Source organism: Megalobrama amblycephala, linkage group LG3 (genome assembly GCF_018812025.1).
Source record: "Megalobrama amblycephala isolate DHTTF-2021 linkage group LG3, ASM1881202v1, whole genome shotgun sequence".
In the NCBI taxonomy this organism is placed as follows: Eukaryota; Metazoa; Chordata; class Actinopteri; order Cypriniformes; family Xenocyprididae; genus Megalobrama; species Megalobrama amblycephala.
In genome coordinates this window covers 48,981,194-49,005,214 of record NC_063046.1, presented here as the reverse complement: position 1 = coordinate 49,005,214, position 24,021 = coordinate 48,981,194, and the positions used below count along the sequence as shown (strand labels likewise).

The 24,021-nt window shown below is 37.3% G+C and overlaps 1 protein-coding gene across 4 annotated transcripts in view; it reads left to right on the top strand.

Annotated features, from left to right (window-relative positions):
- Positions 1–23,958, top strand: part of nlgn2a (neuroligin 2a) — a 239,911-nt gene extending 215,953 nt beyond the window's left edge. For all 4 annotated transcript variants that reach the window (XM_048185892.1, XM_048185894.1, XM_048185890.1 and 1 more), the window contains 5 exons: positions 11,041–11,226; positions 14,076–14,341; positions 15,192–15,351; positions 15,893–16,259; positions 19,826–23,958. In XM_048185892.1, the coding sequence (XP_048041849.1) occupies positions 11,041–11,226; positions 14,076–14,341; positions 15,192–15,351; positions 15,893–16,259; positions 19,826–20,645 (1,799 nt within the window). In that variant the 3' untranslated portion in view covers positions 20,646–23,958. The remainder of the gene's footprint in view (positions 1–11,040; positions 11,227–14,075; positions 14,342–15,191; positions 15,352–15,892; positions 16,260–19,825) is intronic.
- Positions 23,959–24,021: the final 63 nt, after the last annotated feature.

Genomic DNA, 24,021 nt, shown 5'->3' with positions numbered 1-24,021 from the left:
AACAGTTTCTATAGCAGTCTCATGTGTCTATCTCCTCCATATGTTCTTTCATGTGAGTGTATGTGAGACTGTGTGTGTGTGGCTTTCTCAGTCTTGTCCCTGCAAACACAGTGGGAATCACAGCAGAAAACTGTGAGAAACTACACATAATAGCAACAAACACACATAAACACCCACTTGCACACGGTATGTTGTCACCAAGCAGTTGTGAATTTTAAAAAAATACACACTGCATTACTGCTGATGTTCAAGTAATTTAGTACCGCATGAGATTATGCTCAGAATTTTGAAATTATTTTTAGGTACATTGTTTTTACATTTGCATTTATATCACAATGCACACACAATGTGAATCAGTCAAATCATGCTATATAAGTGGGCATTATGGTTCACACTTTAACGATTCCAAATGTTTTTTGGAGGGGTTTTGCAGCGATGCCATAGAAGAACCATTTTTGGTTCCTCGAAGAGTCCTTAAAGAACCATTTTTCCTTAGTTTGAAGAACATTTTAAAAATCTAAGAACCTTTTCCACTATAAAGAATCTTTTAAATGTGCCCCAGAACACTTTTTCACAAGATGTAATATAAGTCTAAGGTGTCCCTTGAATGTGTCTGTGAAGTTTCAGCTCAAAATACCCCATAGATTTCTTTTAATTCATTTTTTTAACTGCCTATTTTGGGGCATCATTAAATATGCGCCATTTCAGCGTGCTCCCCCTTTAAATGCCCTCGCTCCCCGCCCCTGAGCTCGCAACTCTATAATACATAGCATAAACAAAGTTCACACAGGTAATATAACCCTCAAAATGGATCTTTACAAAGTGTTCGTCATGCAGCATAACCGATCATGTAAGTATGGTATTTATTTGGATGATTACGTTTGATTCTGAATGAGTTTGATAGTAGCCTATGTGTGACTAACAGGCTAAAGCTAACATTACACACTGTTGGAGAGATTTATAAAGAATGAAGTTGTTTATAAATTATACAGACAGCAAGTGTATCATAATGAAAATAACGACATGACTCTGATCTCCGTGAATACAGTAAGAAACAATGGTAACTTTAACCACATTTAACAGTACATTAGCAACATGCTAACGAAACATTTAGAAAGACAGTTTACAAATATCATGATATCATGGATCATGTCAGTTATTGCTCCATCTGCCATTTTTCACTATTGTCCTTGTTTGCCTACCTAGTCTGATGATTCAGCTGTGCACAGATCCAGACGTTAATACTGCCTTGTCTAATGCTTGAACATGAGCTGGCATATGCAAATATTGGGGGCGTACATATTAATGATCCCGACTGTTGCATAACAGTTGGTGTTATGTTGAGATTCGCCTGTTCTTCGGAGGTCTTTTAAACAAATGAGATTTACATAAGAAAGAGGAAACAATGGAGTTTGAGACTCACTGTATGTCATTTCCATGTACTGAACTCTTGTTATTCAACTATGCCGAGGTAAATTAAATTTTCAATTCTATGGCACCTTTAAGGTATGTAAATGTTTCATGGATGTTAAAGTCTCTTCATGGAACCACTTATAAAGAGTCTTTACTTTTAAGAGTGTAGGAGGCAAAATAAGAGCAGCTGTCTTTAAAACTCTTGAAAAACTGAATATTCGTGTGTTCTTGTGTCAAGGATGGACTTATGTGAAAGGCTACAACAGACCTTTTTTTACAGCATTACAAGAAAACTGCAAGATGCAAGAACAGAATTGAATCTGACAGGATGAAAATAAAGAGCCAAGTGATTGAGAGTTAGCTTACATAACAGTGCTGACTTTTATAACTGATATTTTTAACATCTTTTGAAATGTAGGTATTGTCGTCTGTAGTTGTATCGAAAAAGAATGAAATGTTTAAGAGTTAACAAACCAAATGGTTTACTAATACTTACAGTTTATGCTGTTGTTTTACCGCCTGACATGATGTTGTCCTTTCCTGGAGGAGGATGTGATTAAGGAACTGACTTATTTAAAGGGAAATTACAAAAGACTAATGGAAAGTGACATTAAGTAATAAATTAATTAACAAGATGGAAAAGGCCCAAGAAAACATGTTTTGTTTGAAACATTCGATGAGGGAATGGAAAAACTGAAGGAACACTTGTAATATTTCTTAATGAATCACCAGTTTTTCCATGTCAGAAGTTTCACAGCACCCGGGGATATGGCAAATACAGAAACATCTGCTCAAAGTAGTGTAATGATTTAAAAATTCACCCCATGTTCATTTAGTTATGATATTGTGGTAAAATATCAACTATGTCAAAATATTAGGGCTGTCAATCGATTAAAAATTTTAATCTAATTAATTACATACTCTGTGATTAATTAATCTAAATTAATCGCATACGTAATTTTTGCTGTGAAAGTATTAAATATTTCAATTCAAATGAATCAATGCAGGGTTTTTCCTGGGTCAAAAATGGTCTTCGGTGGTGACAGACATGGTCATCCACACAAACAGTAGAAAGTGCCCTACCCACGTGATCTGCGAGCCCGATACTGATAATAAAGTACCCGTCACTCTCACTGTAATTCTTTCTTGCCCTCTTTGCAAAAAAAAAAAAAAAAAGAAGTGATTTTATAGCTTTGTAAGAGAAGATGCTTTTTTGCTAAACCTGAAAAGTATTAAAAAGTAGCATTTAGAAGTTATATTAACTAATAATATAATTTTCTACCATATACAATTGAATGCACCTAACTAACAACAACTTGCTTTGTTCTGGTTTCACCTCACTCCAGTCTAAACTAACTGATTTTATAGGTAGGCCTAATTTACTAACATTGTCATTTAAATAACCTGAAAATATTGTGGATTATTAAGGCTAATTTTACTAACCACTCTTGCTAAATGGGGTAAGCACACTTATGTTCTCATTTCAGAGTTGTTTCGAGTAAATGATTCATTATAGATCGTGTGGACAGATCAGTTGTTGTCATGATTCATTCAAATGAATCTGTTCAAATGAGTCATTAGGTCGCGAATGGGACATTAGCGGACGTTGATGCGTTGCGTGCGAATCGCGACTGTTATTAGGACATCGCAAAAGATTTGTCAACACAGAAAACACTTCACCACTGGATAGGATTTTCTTTTTGTTTACTGAAAGTGTGGTTTATGTCAGCTGCACGTGCAGGGCGCCTGTCAGAGAAGATGAGGTGACGTTCTTTTGAGCACTACTCACACCCAGCGGTTATTCAGGAAAAACATTCTCCGAATGCGCCTCGTGAAACATGGATTTCGTCTTATGAACTTTTAGCATTGTGTCAATTGACTTAGATTATTATGTGTGAGGTAGAGAGAGTGCAAAGACGGTGCTTACTTTGAAGACAAAGAGAGCTCGCGCGCACGAGGGAGGAGCTCTGCTCGTTCTGTTCGTCAGCGCAGCAGTCGTCTCCCTCCTTCATTTTACAGTCGGCTAGAACGACTAAAGGTTCATAGGTCAATACGAAATGGATTAATCTGCGTTATTTTTTTTAACGCGTTATTTTTTCTCAGATTAATTAATCGAAATTAACGTGTTATTTTGACAGGCCTACAAAATATATAACTGAAACTAATGATAACAAAAAGTTACTGTACGAATGACCCATCAGACAATAGGCAAGTCAGCTGGTTTCCAGAGCTGAACTACAGACGTCATTTTTTCTGCTCAAATCCAGGCATTTAGAAAATGATCCACAAATGTCAAATGTCAAAATAGGTATAATTTAACATTATGGTTATATAAAATAATTGGTTGTGCTGTATTGCAAAAGCAAATTATCTTTTTAAAGCCAATATAGGAAATGTCACCTTAGGTCTTCAGTGCAGTTCAGCAGGTGTTGTGCACATGTACAAACATACGCACACACACACACACACACACACACACACACACACACACACAGAGAAACACAATAGCTAATCAGAAAAATGGGGTCTTATTTTCCAGTCCACATTTCTACTGAGGATTCTTTTAGAGCCAATTTTACAGAGTCGTTTAACTACTGACAGCAGTGCACACACACACACACATCTTCAGGATAATGTATCTGACAGAGCCTAGAAATAATGATAATGAAGATCAATCTAAAGCTGAAGATGTTAGGGGGTGAAATCTCAGTAATGACCGTGGTGGTTTTAATGGCTGCTCACAAAGCTCGGGCCAAAAAACAATTTAAACTTGTTATTTTAAGTTTCGCAAGGAGATTTAAGGCCAACAGACATGTTTGAGCAAGAGGTTGCATTGTACTAGCAAATCATTTGACTGCGGTGAGAAATGCACTAAAGGTGACGTAATAAATCTAAACAGCCGCAGATAATCTCATTTCCACAACTGACGCTCTTTGATGTGATGTTTTTGCACAGTCTATTTTGATGCTCTTTGAGGAATAATCCAAATATCTCTCTCCACATTCTATGTGTGGATGTGGACTGAATGCTAACAGTGTACTGAGGGGCTGGAATTGATTAAAAATTGTCATAATAATGGTACACTTTGGGAGCAATTGACTAGGAAAGAATTGTGTCCCACTGTTAGCACCGTTTATTTCATTGTGCTGTTTGAGTTGTTTTAGCGCCCATTTCACTAAAGAAATTATGCAATTGGGAGTGGCATGATGGCTCCACCATTTGATCATGTGCATGTTAAACTGGCACAACTTTTTAGTGAATTTGCCCCTTATGCTTTCAATAAAAAGCGACAAGAATTATACAAAATTGTTTCCTAGTTGTCCTTTTACATGAAGCATGAATTTATGAATGAGTTACAGAGAAATTCATTCTGCATATATATGCGCAACAGATTTATGATGTTTGTTTGGGGTTGATGTAGGACTCACACAGCAGCAGCAGAATACGGTTGTCGGTCCTGTTTTTGAGTCCTTAATACGTTTACATTCATACACAGTTCGGTTAATGAAGATTTGATGGATAAACTTGTGGCCCGATTGGACTTTTGTTGCATCAAATGTGATAAGGCAGTCGTGACCTAATGGTTAGAGAGTCAGACTGGTAACCTGAAGGTTGCAGGATTGATTCTCAATACTGGCAGGAAATGACTGAGATGCCCTTGAGCAAGGCACCTAACCCCCCAATCGCTCCCTGGGTGCCACAGCAAAATGGCTGCCCACTGCTCTGGGTGTGTGTGTCCACGGTTTGCAGTGTGTGTGTTCATTAATCACTACTCCTAGTGTGTGTGTGCACTAACTTGGATGGGTTAAACGCAGAGGACAAATTCTGAGTATGTTATACTTGGCCTTCACTTTTCACTTTCAGTTTTATGGACACTGCCATCTTTGATGTTAGTTTGGTCACTGTCACTATGGTAAATGTGGTTGTCAATCCCAAAAACTGGCACTGTGAACGTAGTCTTTTAGTCTTACCTGTAAGGCCATGCTATACTGAAAAACATGATGAAATAGCGTGAATAAAATATGGATGTGTGTGTGTGTTGTTTATGATCATTTTATGCATAGCAAAGTCACAGCTGTCACACTGTCAAGCTCTGAATCCTGTGATATATAAATCTACATTGTTAACTGTCCTTCCACAACCATAATCTAACCTCTCTTATCTCCTAGCAACCTCAGACTTATGAATCACACAAGTACTTATGAATTCAGGTAGTCTCATGATATTCCAGCAGAAAGGTCTTAGGTGAGAAGAGTAAGAAGAGTTCTGTGCTCATGTATTTTTGAGAAGTGAGAATACAGCTGTCTGAAAGCTGAAAGATGCACCTTCACAGGCAGTATATGGATGTAGGAAGGCATCAAGACACATCAGAGTTCAATGTTTACATAACATCCTCTTTACTAAGATGCCTTCATCGGGTTGGTACTTCTTTTTATTCTTTCTAGCCCATAATCAGACTGAAAATAGTCTCTGACAGAGTGGTTGAAAGCTGTAAATTAGTTATCCACTACTGGTCGAAACTTGGGGTCAGTAGATTTTTTTTTTTTTTTCAGCAAGGACACATTCAATGAATCAATAGTGACAGTAAAGACATTTACAATGTTACAAAATACTCTATTTCAAATAAATGCCGTTCTTTTGAACTTTTTATTTATTAAAGGTCCCGTTCTTCGTGATCCCATGTTTCAAACTTTAGTTAGTGTGTAATGTTGCTGTTAGAGTATAAATAAAATCTGTAAAATTTTAAAGCTCAAAGTTCAATGCCAAGCGAGATATTTTATTTAACAGAAGTCGCCTACATCGAACGGCCAGTTTGGACTACATCCCTCTACTTCCTTCTTTAATGACGTCACTAAAACAGTTTTTGACTAACCTCCGCCCACAGGAATACACAAAAAAGGGGCGTGGTCTTGTTGCGCTCCCACGGAGAAGAGCAAGGGTTGCGTTTGTAGAGTGTGTTTGTCGCCATGTCGTCGAAACGCTGTTATTTTCATCCCGCAGTCCAATCAACTTTGTTTGGCCTTCCCAGGGACGCTGTACTTAGAGATCAATGGTTACAATTTATGTTTAACTCAGTTCCCGAAAATTATAATTGTGGTATCCTTACTGCAATAGTTAATGTTGGACTGCAGTGCACATAATGGCCACAAGAGGGGACTATGTTTATGTATATGGCTGTTTTCCGTATGAGGTACTCTTCTGAGTGAGTGCTAACGTTGTACATTTTCTGTCGCTGCTTGTGGAGATTAAAGAGTTCAGTCTCTCGGGAATTATTGTCTTTTGTGTTCATTCGGCACGACACCACAATAATCCACATGTAAAACTATGTGCAGCACACGTTATGGTAAGAGACGTGACCTTTCCGGGCAAGGTGCGCTCTCTCTATGGCTCTGGGTTCGCTAAGCTGCTGTCGAATCACAACACAGGAACCGCTGGCACAATCAGAACTCGTTACGTATTTCTGAAGGAGGGACTTCATAGAACAAGGAAGTCATCAGCCCGTTTTTATGACAGTGGTATACAGATAAGTAAATTATGTGAAAAATACTGTGTTTTTTTACACGCGAAACATGAACACATGTTATATTGCACACTATAAACACAATCAAAGCTTCAAAAAACCACGAAAAACGGGACCTTTAAAGAATCCAGAAGAAAATGTATCACAGTTTCCACAAAAATATTAAGCAGTACAGCTGTTTTCTGCATTGATAATATTGTTTCTTGAGCAGCAAATCAGCATATTCCAATGATTTCTGAAGGATCATGAGACACTGAAGACTGGAGTAATGATGCTGAAAATTCAGCTTTCCTATCTCAGGAATAAATGGCATTTTAAAATATTAAAATAGAAAACAGTTATTTTAAATTTTAATAGTATTACTGTTTTTATCGTTAATAAAAAATGCAGCCATGGTGAACATAAGAGACTTCTTTCAAAAACAAATAATTAATTTATATATATTTCAAAAAATTATAATTTTTATCTGTTTTAGATCAGAGGAAGAGGAAACTTGTTTGTGATCATTAACTGTCAAGTTGTTTGTGTCCATATGTCAAATATTCATAGTTTTCATATGACGTAACACGCATAAATTACAATGGAAACACATTTACCTAATAAATTCCTCTATGCATCAAAAAAGACATGTGGCTTTGCAATGGGACGGCATAACTGGACCGGTGGACCGACATGTTGTTTTGGTCATTCTGAAATGCCTGAGCCAAAGTCTGTCATCAAAGTGATTCGTTATAATTACCTCCCAGAACTGTTTTACATGACTGCGTTCTCAAACAGCAGGCATCTGCCTCCGAAAGCAAGATAACAAGACCACAGTTATTGTGTTTTGTCTGCGTGCTCTGAGGCGCAAGCCGTTTATGAAAAAGACCCACAGTGGCTTCTCCTACTGCAGCAACTTCCATTTTTCTTAGAGATATTTGGAGACAGTTTATCAGGAAGTGACAATTTTGTTCTCTTCGACTCACTGGATGAAAATGGTGCTTTATGCTGTATATTTTATGCGATTTTGTGCAATAAATTTGCAACATTGGATGGAAACAGCTCTTCAGAAGTCCTGTCTGTTAAGTCACTGACTAACCTGCCACCAAGGCAGCCATGTATGAGGCAGTTTGGTCCAGGCGTTTTATTTCCAGTGGAATATTTCTACGTGCGCTCTGGAGATATTATCATATGCTTGTGTGTGTGTGTGTGTGTGTGTGTGTGTGTGTGTGTGTGTGTGTGTGTGTGTGTGTGTGTGTGTGCGTGTGCGTGTGCGTGTGTGTGCATGTCAGACTTTGATCAGTAAAGTTCCTGGTGACTTGGAGGCAGATGAAACAGTTTTTTTCCAAATTAGAGCACCCACTCATTCTCTCACTCACTCACTTGCTCACTCTTTCTTTCTTTCTTCTTCTCTGTATTTTCTAATGTCTCACATAAACTCTCACCTTCATTCTTACACTGCTGTTATCAGAAGACATTTGACTCAATAAGATCAGTGGTTCATTGCCAAATCAAATGTTTTTGTTTATTTTTTTCAGTCCAACATTCTTTCTTCTTCTCTTCTTTACTGTGCTACAGTCCAGCAGTTCACTTCAGTTTTATAGATGATTTGCTGCTAAACAATGACAAAATGATGGCGTTATTGCACTCTTAATTAGGGTTATTTAATATCATTTATATTCTGTTACAGTATTTTGTTACAGCTTTTATTTTTAATTTTTTATAGCTTTTGCTTTCAGTTTTCATTTTAATTTTGGTTCAAGTTTAAAGGGGTGGTTGATTATGATTTCACATTTTTTAACTTTAGCTAGTGTGTAATGTTGCTATTTAAGCATAAACAACATCTACAAAGTTAGGGCGCTCAAAGATCAAAGCAAAGGGAGATATTTTCTTTTAAAGAATTCTCTGTTTAAGGACTACAACAAATGGCTGGTAGGGACTACAACGAGCTTCTTGCCGGGTTAGTGACATCACTAACCCTACAATTTACATAAACCCCGCCCCCAAGAACACGCAACAAAGGGGTGAGGCCATGTTAAAATACAGTACGTAACACAAATGCAGTAGCATGTCATAAAAGCAGCATGTATTCTCTGGCTCTGTAGGCATCTTACAACAGTTCCTACATGAGCGATTTATAGAGTATCATGACAGAATATGCTAATCAATGACTATAAGATAGTTAACTCCACATCAGCTACATAAATTTATCAACTAACCATTCAGAAATGTCCTGCTGCATTCTACATGTTGAGTCTCTCCATCATTGTCCGACTCCAGTTTGAACATAAAAGGCTGAACAGTTTCTGATATTTTCAGTGAGTCTGCATGAGGTAATTGGAGCTGCTAACAAACACAAGCTCTTGAAACTCCGCCCTCTTCTTTGGAGCAGCAGCTCATTTGCATTTAAAGGGACACACACAAAAACTGAGCATTTTTGCTTACCTGTAAACAAAAGTGACAAATTTAACATGCTATAAAAAATTATCTATGGGGTATTCTGGGGACATCAGAGACTTATCTTGTAAAAGTGGCATTATGTGACCTCTTTAATAATTTTTTTCTGTATAATTTCTGAAAAAAAAATATATTTTTTTATCTTATTTATTATTTTTATTTTATTTATTAGATTATTTATTATTTTCAAATATTACCTTTCATGCAGTGTGTACTATAGCTGCTTGTGAATGTAAAAGATCTATAAAGTTTTAGAGATTAAAGTGCACAACAAATAAATCTATTATCTCCTAAAAGAAAGAATCAATTCTGAAATGAATCTGAATCTTCAAACGAATCGTTTCAGACTTTTTGAGAAATTAAATTAAGTGTTGTTTTTTTTTCATGCATCTATTGTAGGAGACCTCCAACATAAAATTAGGAATCTTTAAAAAAGTAGAATAGGGGCACTTTAAGTTTCTCATCTAATGGACTCTTTTCACAGACTGTGATGATGCATTTCCACATTTATCAACATTGCACATCTAGTCAAGTTTTTCATATATTTGCATTTTTTAAAAATGTAATATACATTTATAATGCCATAATTTGTGTTATATTACCTTGGCAGTTAATTACAAAATAATGAATGAACGCTGCTGTGAGGGTTTATCAAATACAGCGGCTGCTGAGGGAGTGCCGGCAAATTTGACATCTTTCTTTCTTCTGACTGCTGTAATCAATCTCTCTATTTTTCACCTCTTTTGGAAAGTCGTGAAAACTCTATCATGTATTTATTTTAAAAAAAATTATTTTGCTATTGGAGCAAATTGGAATACAAAAATTATATTTGCTGTTGTCTCATGTTCACCACTATAGAAGTTTAAACAACTACAATGACTTGCGAGAAAAGCCTGTGAAAAGGGTCCATATTTATATTTTATTTTATATCAGCTGTATTTTATTTACTGAAAACAAGTTTTAGTTTAGTAGTTTTAGTTAACACTGCTGTCAAATAAAGGGGTCATGAACTGCGTTGTTTTATTGTTTTATAATGTTTCCTGTGGTGCACTTATAATGTTAGTATGCTTTTTACATCAAAAAATTTTCATAATTTAGAAATAAAAGAAATTTTTCCTACCCTGATTTTAGCCCTCTGGTTTAAATGCTCTGTTTTAAGGGGCGTGTCTGCTGTGATTGGCTAACATCTTTCCATTTGAAATAGCCAAGTATTACTCTCTCTTTTAGCGTGTTTTTACTATTACAGCTCTCAAGGTTAACTAATCATGAAAAGTGTTGCATTACATTTAGATCTATGGCATTATATTTAGATCGTGGCATGAAAGGTTGCAGTGATGAACATTGTAGTCGATCACAGACATGTTGAGCACATGAAAGCAGTGATCTCGTCATTGCAACTCAATTTCTGTACACTAACAAACACTTTCATCTTCACTAACAGTGCAAACGCTATATAACTAAGAGATTCGTTGAATAAAACGGTAGTTTTGCACGTGTCAGTCAGTTTATTGGACTAATAAGGAAGTTTTCAGTTCTGAAACTTACAATATATTCTTATAGTATGATGACCTCTTATATGTCAAAAGCTCAAGGAAAATTTGATTTCTCAGTTCATCACCCCTTTAACAAATCTGTCTGTATTTTTCCTTTTCTCCTTTTCTTAACTGCAGGTTTTCTTAGCACAGGAGATCAGTCTGCTAAAGGGAACTACGGCCTCTTGGATCAAATCCAGGCCTTGCGTTGGCTGAATGAGAATATTGGACACTTCGGTGGCGACCCTGAACGGATCACTATCTTTGGCTCTGGGGCTGGAGCGTCATGTGTCAACCTACTCATCCTGTCCCATCACTCTGAGGGTAAGAAAAAAATGTGTGTGTGTGCGCGTGTGTGTGTGTGTGTGTGTGTGTGTGTGTGTGTGTGTGTGTGTGTGTGTACATGCATGTTAATACTTTAACAGACTAATACTATCCCTGCACCTCCATCTCATTTTTAATGCTTTATGTCTGTCTATGTGTGTGTGTGTGTGTGTGTGTGTGTGTGTGTGTGTGTGTGTGTGTGTGTGTGTGTGTGTGTGTGTGTGTGTGTGTGTGTTTACCTCACAAAATGTCTCACCGTCCTGTCCAACTATGTTCTTTGCAATGCTCGTCAAAACAGTCTACCTTCACCTGCACCATCTTCATCATCACTGTCATCCTCACCTAACATCAGTCCTACAGCCCTCAACTGTCAATCACACCAGGTAAGTCATGACAGTTGTTATCCCTGGAGAAACCAGTCATGTCATTTCTCTGTAAAGAATCCAAGCCAACAGAAACAGGAAGAGATAAACAAATAAAGAGGTTTGTGGCTAAGTGTTAAGATTACATTTAAGAAAACAGATAAAGTTCACTGAAGTGGAACAAAGAAACAAATTAACAAAGAGACTTTTTGAGCACAGCCTAGCTAAATATGTGTTTGTGTGCCTGTTTGGACAAGCTGGGTAAAGAGAAAAGCTCAGGCGTGTTAGCAGAGACAAAGCTACAGCAGCTCCGTATTGATTTCCCTGGGAAAGGTAACATGCTCTTCAATAATTAAAAAGACAAAAAGAGAGGAAGGAGGGCAGAACAAGGAAAAGAAGAGCCCTTCGGTAATATGTTTCTACACTTCTCTTGAGAGTAAGAAAAAAGCTCTGTTTGTAAAGTGTTTGTAAGAGAAAAGGCAACAAGAGAATAATAGATTTACTGTTATTATTTCAATGGAAGATGGAATTTGAACAATGTTAGCTCAATAATCACAGAAAAAAAAAGGTTGCTTGTTTCCTCTGTGTTTTTTCTTTGATGCAATTCCAGCTGACACTGTGCTGAGCTCTATTGGAATTGACATCAAAATAATTCCATCCTATTAACATGAATCTTAACTGAATATACAGCATAGCATTTAAATTACCATACTGCAGTATAACATCATATCACTGTTCCGTATGGAAGCATATGTGTAGCAATATTCAATTTGAAATGTAATATGCAAAATGGCAATGCAATATGTAAAATGGCAATGCATTTCTGTGTTTAAATTTACATTTTCCATTCCATATATGCAATGTTTGGAGCAAAATGATAATTCAAATTCAATAATATGATTTACATTTGCCATTTCCTTCACTACGTTTAACAAATAATTTAAACATATATTTTAATGCTTTATAAGTTGCAAAATTAAAATGAAAATGTATTACAGAAATGATTATATATGTTTAATACAGTCAAGCCAAAATTGTAGCAAAATGATCATTTAAATGTTATTTTTCTTAATTGCATTTACACTCACAGTGCGATTGCATTTTCATTAAACTCATTTTAAAACCAATATAACTCTTTCCCCACCATTGATGGAATTTTCCAGCAATCCATGTTTTCACTGTTATGCGGTAGGGGGTGCTGTTACGCATCTTCTGAAACAGTACAGAATCTCCAGATCAAAACACAGGCGAAGAAAAAGCAGAAATGAGTGATAGAAGCATTGCTTATGCACATTTAAAATAACGTCATCAAATATTAAACAGCATATAAATGAAAACTGCCTAACGTTACTGAATGAAATGTCGACCCAGGAAGAGGCACAGGACTGTGAAGATATGGGTGTGGTGAAAGACTATCTGTTTTGATCATCCTTCTGAATACAATCTTTGACAAAAACACTATTTTCTCAGCTTTTTGTTCAAATGGTTTCTTTTTTATTAAACTTACCCACATTCAAGTCTTGATAAAAAAGAATACATGAAGTTCGAAAAAAATGTTTTCTTTTATAGCAGAGGCTCTGTTCTTTCCTTTGATATAACTGCATGTTTAGATATTAATACAAAAAAAATCATATATATATTCTGGGTGCCAAGAAAGTTTTGTGAAAATGATCAAAAATGCTGGTGCTAGCTTTACAAAGCTTTTCAAAGCTTCGAATCAATTGAAGCAATTGCTTTGCAAAATGATTTACTGTTTCGAAGCATTCAAAACGCCGCACACTGGTGACGCCTGCTGGTCAAAACAGTGTAAATGCAACAAAAACTCAGGCCAAACAACCCCATTGCAAATGTTTTGTTGAAAATATTTTATAAAATGCATTTAACTAATCATCTAATACCATTAAATTTGAAAATGTATTACTCACCCTCATGCCGTTTCACACCCGTAAGACCTTCATTAATCTTCGGAACACAAATTAAGATATTTTAGTTGAAATCCGATGGCTCCGTGAGGCCTCCATAAGGAGCAATGACATTTCCTCTCTCAAGATCCATAGAGGTACTAAAAACACATCTAAATCAGTTCATGTGAGTACAGTGGTTCAATATTAATATTATAAAGCGACGAGAATATTTTTGGTGCGGCAAAAAAAACAAAATAACGACTTGTTTAGTGATGGCCGATTTCAAAACACTGCTTAAACGCTGCAAAACCCATATTAATTATGAGACCACTACATGAGATATTTGTACTATTAAAAATGTACACACAGTGACCATCAGTTACAGGACACTTTCCATGCTAACATTTTGATATATATATATATATATATATATATATATATATATATATATATATATATATATATATATATATATATATAAAAATGTGATGTGTAAAACATATTTGTGTAAAAACAGGTCTATTATGTCAACAGGTTTTCTTGTTTGTAGTTAACAGCTTGCTATTCCTCCCTCCCAATCCAGGCCTGTTTCAGAGAGCCATTGCTCAGAGTGGTTCAGCCATCTCCAGCTGGTCCATTAGCTACCAGCCCTTGAAGTACACCAAGATTCTGGCCCGTAAAGTAGGATGCACATATGGGGAGACCGCAGACCTGGTGGACTGTCTCCGCAGGAAAAATTTCAGAGAGTTGGTGGACCAGGACATCCAGCCCGCCCGCTACCATATTGCGTTTGGACCTGTGATGGACGGAGACGTTGTCCCAGATGACCCCGAGATCCTGATGCAGCAGGTGATTTTGAGATTACTGTCATTTGTGTTGGTGGTTTCTAAGACTTGTGTTCATTTAATTCAGCTTAGTCTATTACATATGTTCCATGGTGAGTCGCCACTTTCCAAGCAAATGTCTAGGTTGTTCAGTAAACCAACCAAACTACCTTTTAAACCAAGTCTTAGTGAGGATTGAAGCTCAAGATTTTGAATAGAGCCTGATCAGATCTACTTTAGTAACTCCATGTTCTATGAAAATCACATCATATGCATTTGAAATGCAGAATGAGGTTAAACAGTGATGTCACATATGTAGGTGATTTGTCAATTAAGGCCACTAAAATTATAAAAAAAAAAAAAAAAAGGGTATGGTGTAGACATTTTGGTTTGTGTGTAATGGTTATGATGTGATGGTAATGAAATGTTTTACTTTTTGTAGAAAAAAAATTGGCTAAGGTTATAAGATCAAATAACTTTGAATTAATAAAACTAAATAATAAAAAAAATAAAAAAAGTGTGTGTGTGTGTGTGTGTGTGTGTGTGTGTGTGTGTGTGTGTGTGTGTGTGTGTGAGACAGAGAGAGAGAGAGAGAGAGAGAGAGAGAGAGAGAGAGAGGTTTGGCTATACTTGTGAGGGCTAAATCTCCTCACTTACATGTTAAAAAGTATTTTAAATCAACCAAAACATGTTTTTTATTTGCACATTTCTGTGATGGTAGGATTAGAGGTAGGGGTTGAGTTAGGCCATAGAAAATATCATTAATCTGATATAAAATCAATTGAAGTCTATGCAGTGTCCTCACTAATATAGTGAAACAAATAGGAGGTATCAATCAGGAAACAAATCAGGAGGTAAAATTCTTTCTCCACTAGGGGGAGTTCTTGAACTACGACCTTCTGATTGGTGTAAATCAAGGGGAGGGGCTGAAGTTTGTGGATGATGGGGGCACTGAGAGTGAAGAGGGGATTTCAGCTGCAGCTTTTGATTATACCATCTCCAACTTTGTGGATAACCTCTATGGATACCCTAAAGGTAAACTATTTTCTGTCTTACGATTCTCATTAATAAAGGTAATACTAAGATTGTATATCAGCATATGATTTCGTATTGAATAGGGCCAGAGTTTGTTTATCAAAGGGAAAAAAATTACTGTTATGATTAAAAAAAATTAAAGTATATAATGTGGGGCAATACAGAGTACAACAATAAAATTCCTGTTTCTGTTGTGTATGCCGCTTACTCTTGAGTTGGTGCTGTTGTTAACTTTTTCCACCAGAGGGCGATAAAAGACAAGCAATGACATGTGCTTTGAATGCCATTTTATGTTACATATCAAATTAAAGATTTTATGCCTGGTATTTTATGCCCTATGGATGTGCCATATGTTTTTAATAACATGCATTCATGGACATTTTCAAGTTCACTAGACAAACATACGCATACACTCTCAAATATGTGAATTTACCAAATGCTCAATCACTTATACTGAATCAATTTGTTTCCATATTTTCTACTTCTTTCCTGTCCTGTCTGTCCTCCCCCACTTCACTGTAATTACTCGGTGTTTTTGTAGGTAAAGACATCTTGAGGGAGACTATTAAGTTCATGTACACAGACTGGGCGGACCGAGACAATGGGGAAATGCGGCGCAAGACTCTCCTCGCATTATTCACTGATCACCAGTGGGTGGCGCCAGCCGTCGCTACTGCCAAACTCCATGCGGACTATCAGTCTCCTGTCTACTTCTACACATTCTACCACCACTGCCAAACAGAGACTCGACCCGAATGGGCAGATGCGGCACACGGGGACGAGATACCCTATGTGTTTGGTGTGCCTATGATCGGAGCAACTGACCTCTTCCCCTGCAACTTTTCCAAAAATGATGTCATGCTTAGTGCTGTGGTCATGACCTACTGGACCAACTTTGCCAAGACTGGGTGGGTTTTATCTGTCTGTCTGTCTGTCTTTCTTTCTTTCTTTCTAAATTACAGCCATAAAACATTTCTCTGAATTTCAGGTCATTTTCATTCTACTTTCTAACATTCAGATTAGGCCTGGGAAATATCTGCAAAAGAATTATCTTATCATTCAATATCAAAATTTATGATGATATAAATTTCATACCAATTTCACATGTTTGTTGGACCTCGAGAATGAATGTAAACATAATGTGTTTGTTTAGAAGTAAACAGAAGGATATTTTTCTGGATTCTGTTTTGTATTATTTAATGCAAATTTGTCATCAAAAATGTAAACAATCTTTTAAACAGGGTCCCCGCGGATCCTTAAAAAGTCTTAAAAAGTCTTAAATACAAATTTCGGTTTTTAAGGCCTAAAAAAGTCTTAAATTGTATGGAATGTCTTGAATTTTCGCAAGGGAGGTATTAAATTCCGTATGGGACCGAGCGAGTGAAATGTCTCCGTCCGGTTTTGTGTATTTTTTAGACGCAATTTTACAACTGACCAGCATACCTTGAGGTCGCAAAACTTTCCATAGTCTGACAGACCCAATGACTGACTGATCATTGGACAGAAGATTTTTTTTGTCGCGGTAGTTATTGCGTTGCGTCATCAGAGAGAATTGAGGTAGCAGGCAGCCTTATTAGGTAAGCGCAAATGTAATGATTTATGGCTCGAGAAAGATGAATTCTCTTGGTGGTTAAGGCCGGTGCCGGTAAATGTCTACGAGGCAAACTGCAACGTTTGTAGAAAATGTTTTAAACTGGGTACAATGGGCATTAAAGCGGTACGCACACGCCGAGCATCTAATGGATCTTTTGCGGTAATGCGACGGAATATATACGGAATTCCGTTTTTTTTAGGTCTAAAATCATGACGCATGTGAATCATGCAGGTCAGTAAGATGTTTTATATGTTTTATGCATGTTATGTTTTATGTTTTAATACGTCAACGACGGAATGGTCCAGCGCCGCGCGGCGCCATCTGCAGGACAAAGGTCAGCAAAGATGTAGGAATATCTGATCAGAGCTGCACACGGATACACATTTTTAAATAAATCTCTTGTGTGTCAAAGCGACTGCAAGTGATTTTCGATGCTGGAAATCCATATATCCTTTGCTGAAACAAACTCGTCATGGAGAGCGCAGCTCATGGTTGCTTAGTAACGGCAGACGCTACCGCAGCGCCCGAGCGCTTTGGAAAGGAGAAAGTGGCGCCGACGCGTTTTCCATGCGTTTTTAGACGCGACATATGAATATAGGGCAACGCGCCAAATGCGAGTAGAATCAGCACTGAGACGTGTGACTTGTTCGGTAACTTTTTTATGAATGGTGGTGAGAATTTAATATATAATTTGCAACGGCTGTGATGTAATTATATAAAAAATGACGCGTCTGACGCGCTGCATGTTTGCTGTAACAGACAGTGGTGTGTTTTCATTTTCGATTCACTGTAAATGCTACTTTGTTTGTGACGTTTAAATTTGGATTTGGGAATGCAACATTCGTCATTAGAATTGTTTATAATACTGTTGTTTACAAAGAGAAGTTTCAGTGTCACATGATTCTTCAGAAATGTTGATTTGCTGCTCAAGAAACATTCACTATTTATATTATCAGTGTTAAAATGCAGTTTTTGCTGCTTAACTTTTGTGGAAATCCAATTTAAACATTTATGGTAGGATTTAAAAAATAGAAAAATTAATACTTTAATTCGTCATACTTTAAAGTGATAAAGTGAGTGAAGAGTGAAGACATTAAAAATGGTACAGAATATTTCTATTTAATAAATGCTTTAATAAATAATATATTTGATAAATACATGTAATAATTTCAAATAAATGCTGTTCATTGAACTTTCTATTTTTCAAAGAAAACTAACAAATCACCATTTCCACAAAAATATGAAGCAGCACAACTGTTTTCAACATTGATAATAATTAGAAATATTTCTTGAGCATCAAATCAAATTGTAATGATTTCTGAAGGATCATGTGACACTGAAGACTGGAGTAATGATGCTGAAAATGATCACAGGAATAAATTACATTTTATAAAATATAGAAAACTTTTTTTATTTGTAAGAATAGTTCACAATGTTGCTATTTGTACTGTATTTTTGATCAAATAAATGCGGCCCTGGTGAGCAGAAGGGACTTTTTGATTTTTAAAATCAATAATTGTTTCCAAACTTTTCGCAGGTACTTTAATAATAACAATTCTATTAATACATTTAATATATTATATTATATTAATTATTATCATGATTATTAAATGCTGCTTTTTAATTTTACAGAACAATAATATGCATTATTACAATATATGACATATCTTTTAATGTGATAAATATATATTATTTAAAAAAAAAAAGGTGCCAGGCATGGCTTGGGTGCAGGGTCAGACTTTCCTGCTTTTTTTCTTTTTTTATCTCTAGCTGATCAGTGTTTCCATCGCAGGTTTGGTCTTAAATTTCATGAAAGGTGGTATTAAAAAGGTCTTAAAAAGTCTTAAATTTAACTTGTTCATATCTGCAGATACCCTGTTTAAAATGTAATCAGATGGAAATATTACTAATTTACAGCAACATTGCATTTTTATTTTGTGCCACATAAGGTGCTGCACAACAGATTTTGTATGCTGTATAAATTAAAACATGGTTGTACATATCTTGGTATAGTACATATATGGTACATATCTTGTATGATATTCCTTAAAGTGAAGTTCACAACGTAATTTCGGGAGGAGTGAATCCATCTAATCTTTCAATTAGTGAAATTCAAACATAATCTCAAGAGGAGGGAACCCTAATCTTTCAATTACGTCCAGAGCATATAAGCAGCTACTCACCCTGCTCTGGCATCAGTTGTTTCGATATCCCTCCACCTCCCCAACTCCACCACATAATTTAGGCATCTCATCTATCGTGCTCCTCTTCCAGGCACTAGTAGTCCCTGGAGGGTATATATCCAAGCTGAGTTGAAGCTGCTTCCTCGAGCCCCTCCAGGGCAGAGTTTCCCAAAAGCATCGTAAGCTTAACCAATTGAAACCAATGGAGCTACGATCAACTTAGGCTTACGATGCTTTTGGGAAACGCTACCCAGAGCGGACAGCAAGCCAAATACGCTTAACCTTATTAGCTTAAAGATTTTATGAGGAAACGAACTTGTGAAATAACTATAATAATACTTTGAGAAGTATATTTTTATGAACAAGACTAAAACATTTCTGTCATCATTTCTTTAGCTAAACCAAAGTTTTATTTTGGCAGTTTGTCATGAAGACTTGTGGCGCAAATTCACGCAGAACTTTTTTAAGCGACTTGCACCAGACCATCTAGATGTTGGCTAAATATTGAAAACAATTTAAAAGTTTCTGATAAATACTGATTTATCACCTAGTCCTAAATCAAACTGCAATCATGTATACAGTTTTGAAATTGCAATTTGATCCTGTTTTGAGAATTTAAAAAACATCCACAATTGAGTTCTGAATGTCCCACATCATTGCTGTGGAATTCATTAAAATTGATATCTGTTGTCTTTAGGGATCCCAACTTGCCTGTTCCTCAGGACACCAAGTTCATCCACACCAAGCCCAACCGCTTTGAGGAAGTGATCTGGACCAAGTTCAACTCTAAAGACAAGCAGTATCTCCACATAGGCCTGAAGCCTCGCATCCGGGACAACTACCGAGCAAATAAGGTTGCCTTCTGGCTGGAACTGGTTCCTCACCTCCACAACCTCCACGAGGAAGTCTTCAGCACCGCCACAACCCGGCTGCCTCCGGGTCCCGCCCGTACCCCACAGGGACCCCGTACGACGCGCCATCCCATCCCAACCTTCCCTTCAGAACCGGAGCCAGATAGCTCAGAGCCCCCTCGATTTCCTCCCTTCCCAAGCGACACACGAGACTACTCTACAGAACTGAGCGTGACGGTCGCCGTTGGCGCGTCGCTCCTGTTCCTTAACATCCTCGCCTTCGCCGCGCTTTACTACAAACGCGACAAGCGGCACGAGATGCGACGGCACCGGCTGTCTCCGCAACGAGGCGTACCGGCTAATGACTTAGCGCACAGCCAGGAGGAAGAGATCATGTCCCTGCAAATGAAGCACTCGGAGCACGACGCCCACCACGACATGGAGCCATTGCGACCGCATGATATTTTACGTCCCGCATGCCCACCCGACTACACGTTGGCGCTGAGGCGGGCGCCCGACGATGTTCCGCTCATGACCCCTAATACTATCACCATGATTCCCAGCACCATCACCGGCATGCAGCCCCTCCATGCCTTCAACACCTTCCCCACGACCACCGGTCACAACAACACCTTACCCCACCCTCACTCCACCACCCGTGTATAGTAGCGCCACCGAACGAGAGGACTAGCTCTCATACATATCCCGTTTTCTCTCTCTGTTCACCTTTTCAAGCTCCTAAACTTAAGATGCTCTCGGTTCCGCTGACGAGTGGACAAAATCAAAGGTTTCGTAGAAGTTGTACACACTAGAGGAGCTCTCTTCATAGACTCTACGGTGAGCGACAGATTCGGCCGGCGGTGACAGCTCATCGGCCTCGTACTCGATTCAACTTGCTGTTTGTTTTTCCACAATGTCCTTAAAGAAGAGGGGCGATTTACGGAGGCGTCGACGATTGACTAAGCTGATCTGATGTTATGAGGGGAAATGATGACATTTTCCCACTAAATTGGCAGAGTGCAGATTTCATCCGTCCTTTTCGTTTTATCATCCTTCTTTGTTATTCCGTTACCAGCCAAACGCTGTCCGAATGTGATCTGTGTCCTTGGATTGTTTTACATGAATCGTAGGGGCATTCGATAAAAGACAGAAGCTGGATATGTTGTGTTTACCTGCAGTCTTGTGTCAAGTATTAAATCATACCTTGTAACAAGAGACACGGGGAATGAGAGAAAATGACAGCGTCTGACACGAGACGAAAACAAAGTGCCAACCTCTTCTCTTTTTCTCTCGCTCTGCCCTGTTTGTGTCATTTTATCACACATATTTGATTTGGCAATGTGTTGTTTCTTAGGAAGATTTTTGTATGTATAAATATAAAGACAAATATATAAAAGAATGATATAAATATATATTTACATGGATTGCTCTGGGGGATCTATGCATGAAATATTTTAAAGCACCAAGAAGGACACTGAGCTGTAAACTCCCACAGCATTTTGCTTATTTGCATTTTTTTTTTTAAGTTTGCTTGCTTAAAATGGTTACAGAAAGCTTCTCCCCAGTGGTGTTTTCATCAGCATTACTCAAACTGTAACGTCGGACCACTCTATAGGACACATCCAGAAAGAGATCTATTGGCAATATTCTTTCAAATCTTGTTTTTAATATTCATATACAGTTGTTGGTGCTATTATTTGACCATCAACCATGTAGTGCTCTACCAGAGCCATCTGTGATGGTCCGGACAGTTGCGTAAATACCGCAAATGGCGAAAACATTTGTAGCTTGGCATCTCTTTCGCTTGGCCTGTGATCAATATTCAGCTTTTATTCGCATTATTTTTTCACGGCGACAAATACAAATGATGGCCTCGGACGATCTTTCTCTCTCTCTGTCCTTACTCTTTCGGTTCAGCATCATTTAGCATTCGACAACCCGGTTTAATAAGCATCTTTTTATGTATTGGTCCATGTACACACGTGAAGAGTGTGTTTTTTAGCCAATATGTCTGTTGCCAGGTGCCCTGAATTAAGAGTATACGAGAGGCACAAAGAGAGAGAGAAAGCTAGACATTTGAGTTTGTTCAAATCACAGACTGCGGCCCTCTGTCAATCCTTCAGGAAAACCTACCCGGCCATTTTACATACAAAAGAGTTGTATGTTGTGCTATAGGAAGAGGCTTTGGTGTGTTTATCCCCAACACTACATATCACACATCTGTCTGCACTGCACACTTGACCTTTTTGGTTACGACAAGCACAGCAAATAACGGCAAACCAGATCTATGTAGACAAATTTTACAGATTGTTAGACAGTTTCGTGTTCAGGTTAAAGAACGAATGGCTCAGAATCAACTGCAGGACTTACATGATCACTTCTGTTCATGCCTTGTTAGTCTTATTTTTCTGCCACCGCTGTCTGTGTCACGGGAGGATGACGGTTTGTGTTTGTCTCACTGTTGGCTCAGCTTGAGAGTGTATCGAGTCTGAGAGGCCCACGGTATTTCTCTCAGCCATACAGGACCATCAAGAACTAATGCCAGTATGCTGCACAATGTACTAAAACATGAACAGACTCTAATAGCATCGCTGAGTGAGCATACTGGAGGTTTAGTACGTCGTAAAAACAGAACTTTATTCTGTGTTGTGGACTAACAGCCCGATGGACGACAGCAACAACTGGACACTAAACAAGGGGAGACTGTACTGAGAGTCTAGATTGGACCTGTGGATATGTACCATCTGTGGACTTTTGTGTGGTTGTAGGTATAACTAAACTCCATTTTAAACAAACTACGAGGAGTTGACTAGAGCTGCGTACAAAACAACCTCAATTCTAATAATCAATACTGTTTTAAGAGATGATTTGAGAATCTTTTGTTATTTTCCTTGTTTGGTTTTGTACGCTCAACCACTAGAGTGTGATGTTGTGGTACATCCAGAATAAAGACTCTACATCCATTATGAGCCATTCATTGGGTCTTCAGTAGGCGTACAGTGAGAGGGGGATAAATAGAATTTAACTGTACATTTTTAAGTGTGAGAACAAATCAACTGAAAATATTTGTAAATATTCAGTTACTTGTTTGTTTAATGTTTTTTCCCCCTTTTGTTTTGTTTTTGTTTGTTGTTTCTTTTTTTCTGGTCGAATGAAATATAAAATACTTTGTGACCAGGACAACAGGTGCAAGTTGTAATTCAGCCACCAGCAAAACTGATGAATCACATTCGTAAGAGGTTAAATTCACTTTCTGCTGCTTCATTTAGTTTTGGGATTTGTGGATAGAGGTGATTTATTGCTATATTTGAGCATAGAGATTGTGTATTATGTAGCATAGCAATGTCACATATTTCTGCACAAGTATGATCGGCTGTTTGTTTCAGATACAAAACCTGCCTGTTTTCAAAAATCTTTAATATGGAGATATGGACTGGAACTTCTTTATTTAAGCAAAGGAAGCACTGGAAACCATGGTGGTTATGAGAGGTATTTCATCTGCCATGAACTTGTTGTAGCATTAAAATCTTACCAAAATGCAATCAAGACTTCATTAAATATCTAAAATAGGTGAAAAGTATTATTTTGTGGTCACATTTTTACACTTAAGTATATACTGTTGTTAATGAATTAAGCGTCTATAAAATAATGCCAAAATAAAGATGGCATAAAAAGCGCAAGAGGATCTCAATATGTCAAGCCTGATGGTTTAAAGATTACTGAATAAATGAAGCACATGTTATTTCTCTAACAAAATAAACATTTTACTGGGTCTTAAAGCAAATTTACACCTGTTGCCCTGTTTTACTATATGTTCAGAATCAGAATGCCACACTTGATGAAGAATAAACATGTTAAAAATGGATTTTAAAAAAAGGGGTAAAAATATATAAATAAAGTGATGATATTTCTCCTTATTTAGAAGTTATTACACACTGTATGCTGTGTCTGGGGAACATTAAACAAATTCATAGCCAGATATCAGACTCTGTTTCCTTTTAATCAAATTACTAATCATCTAAATGACTCATTTAATTGGAAG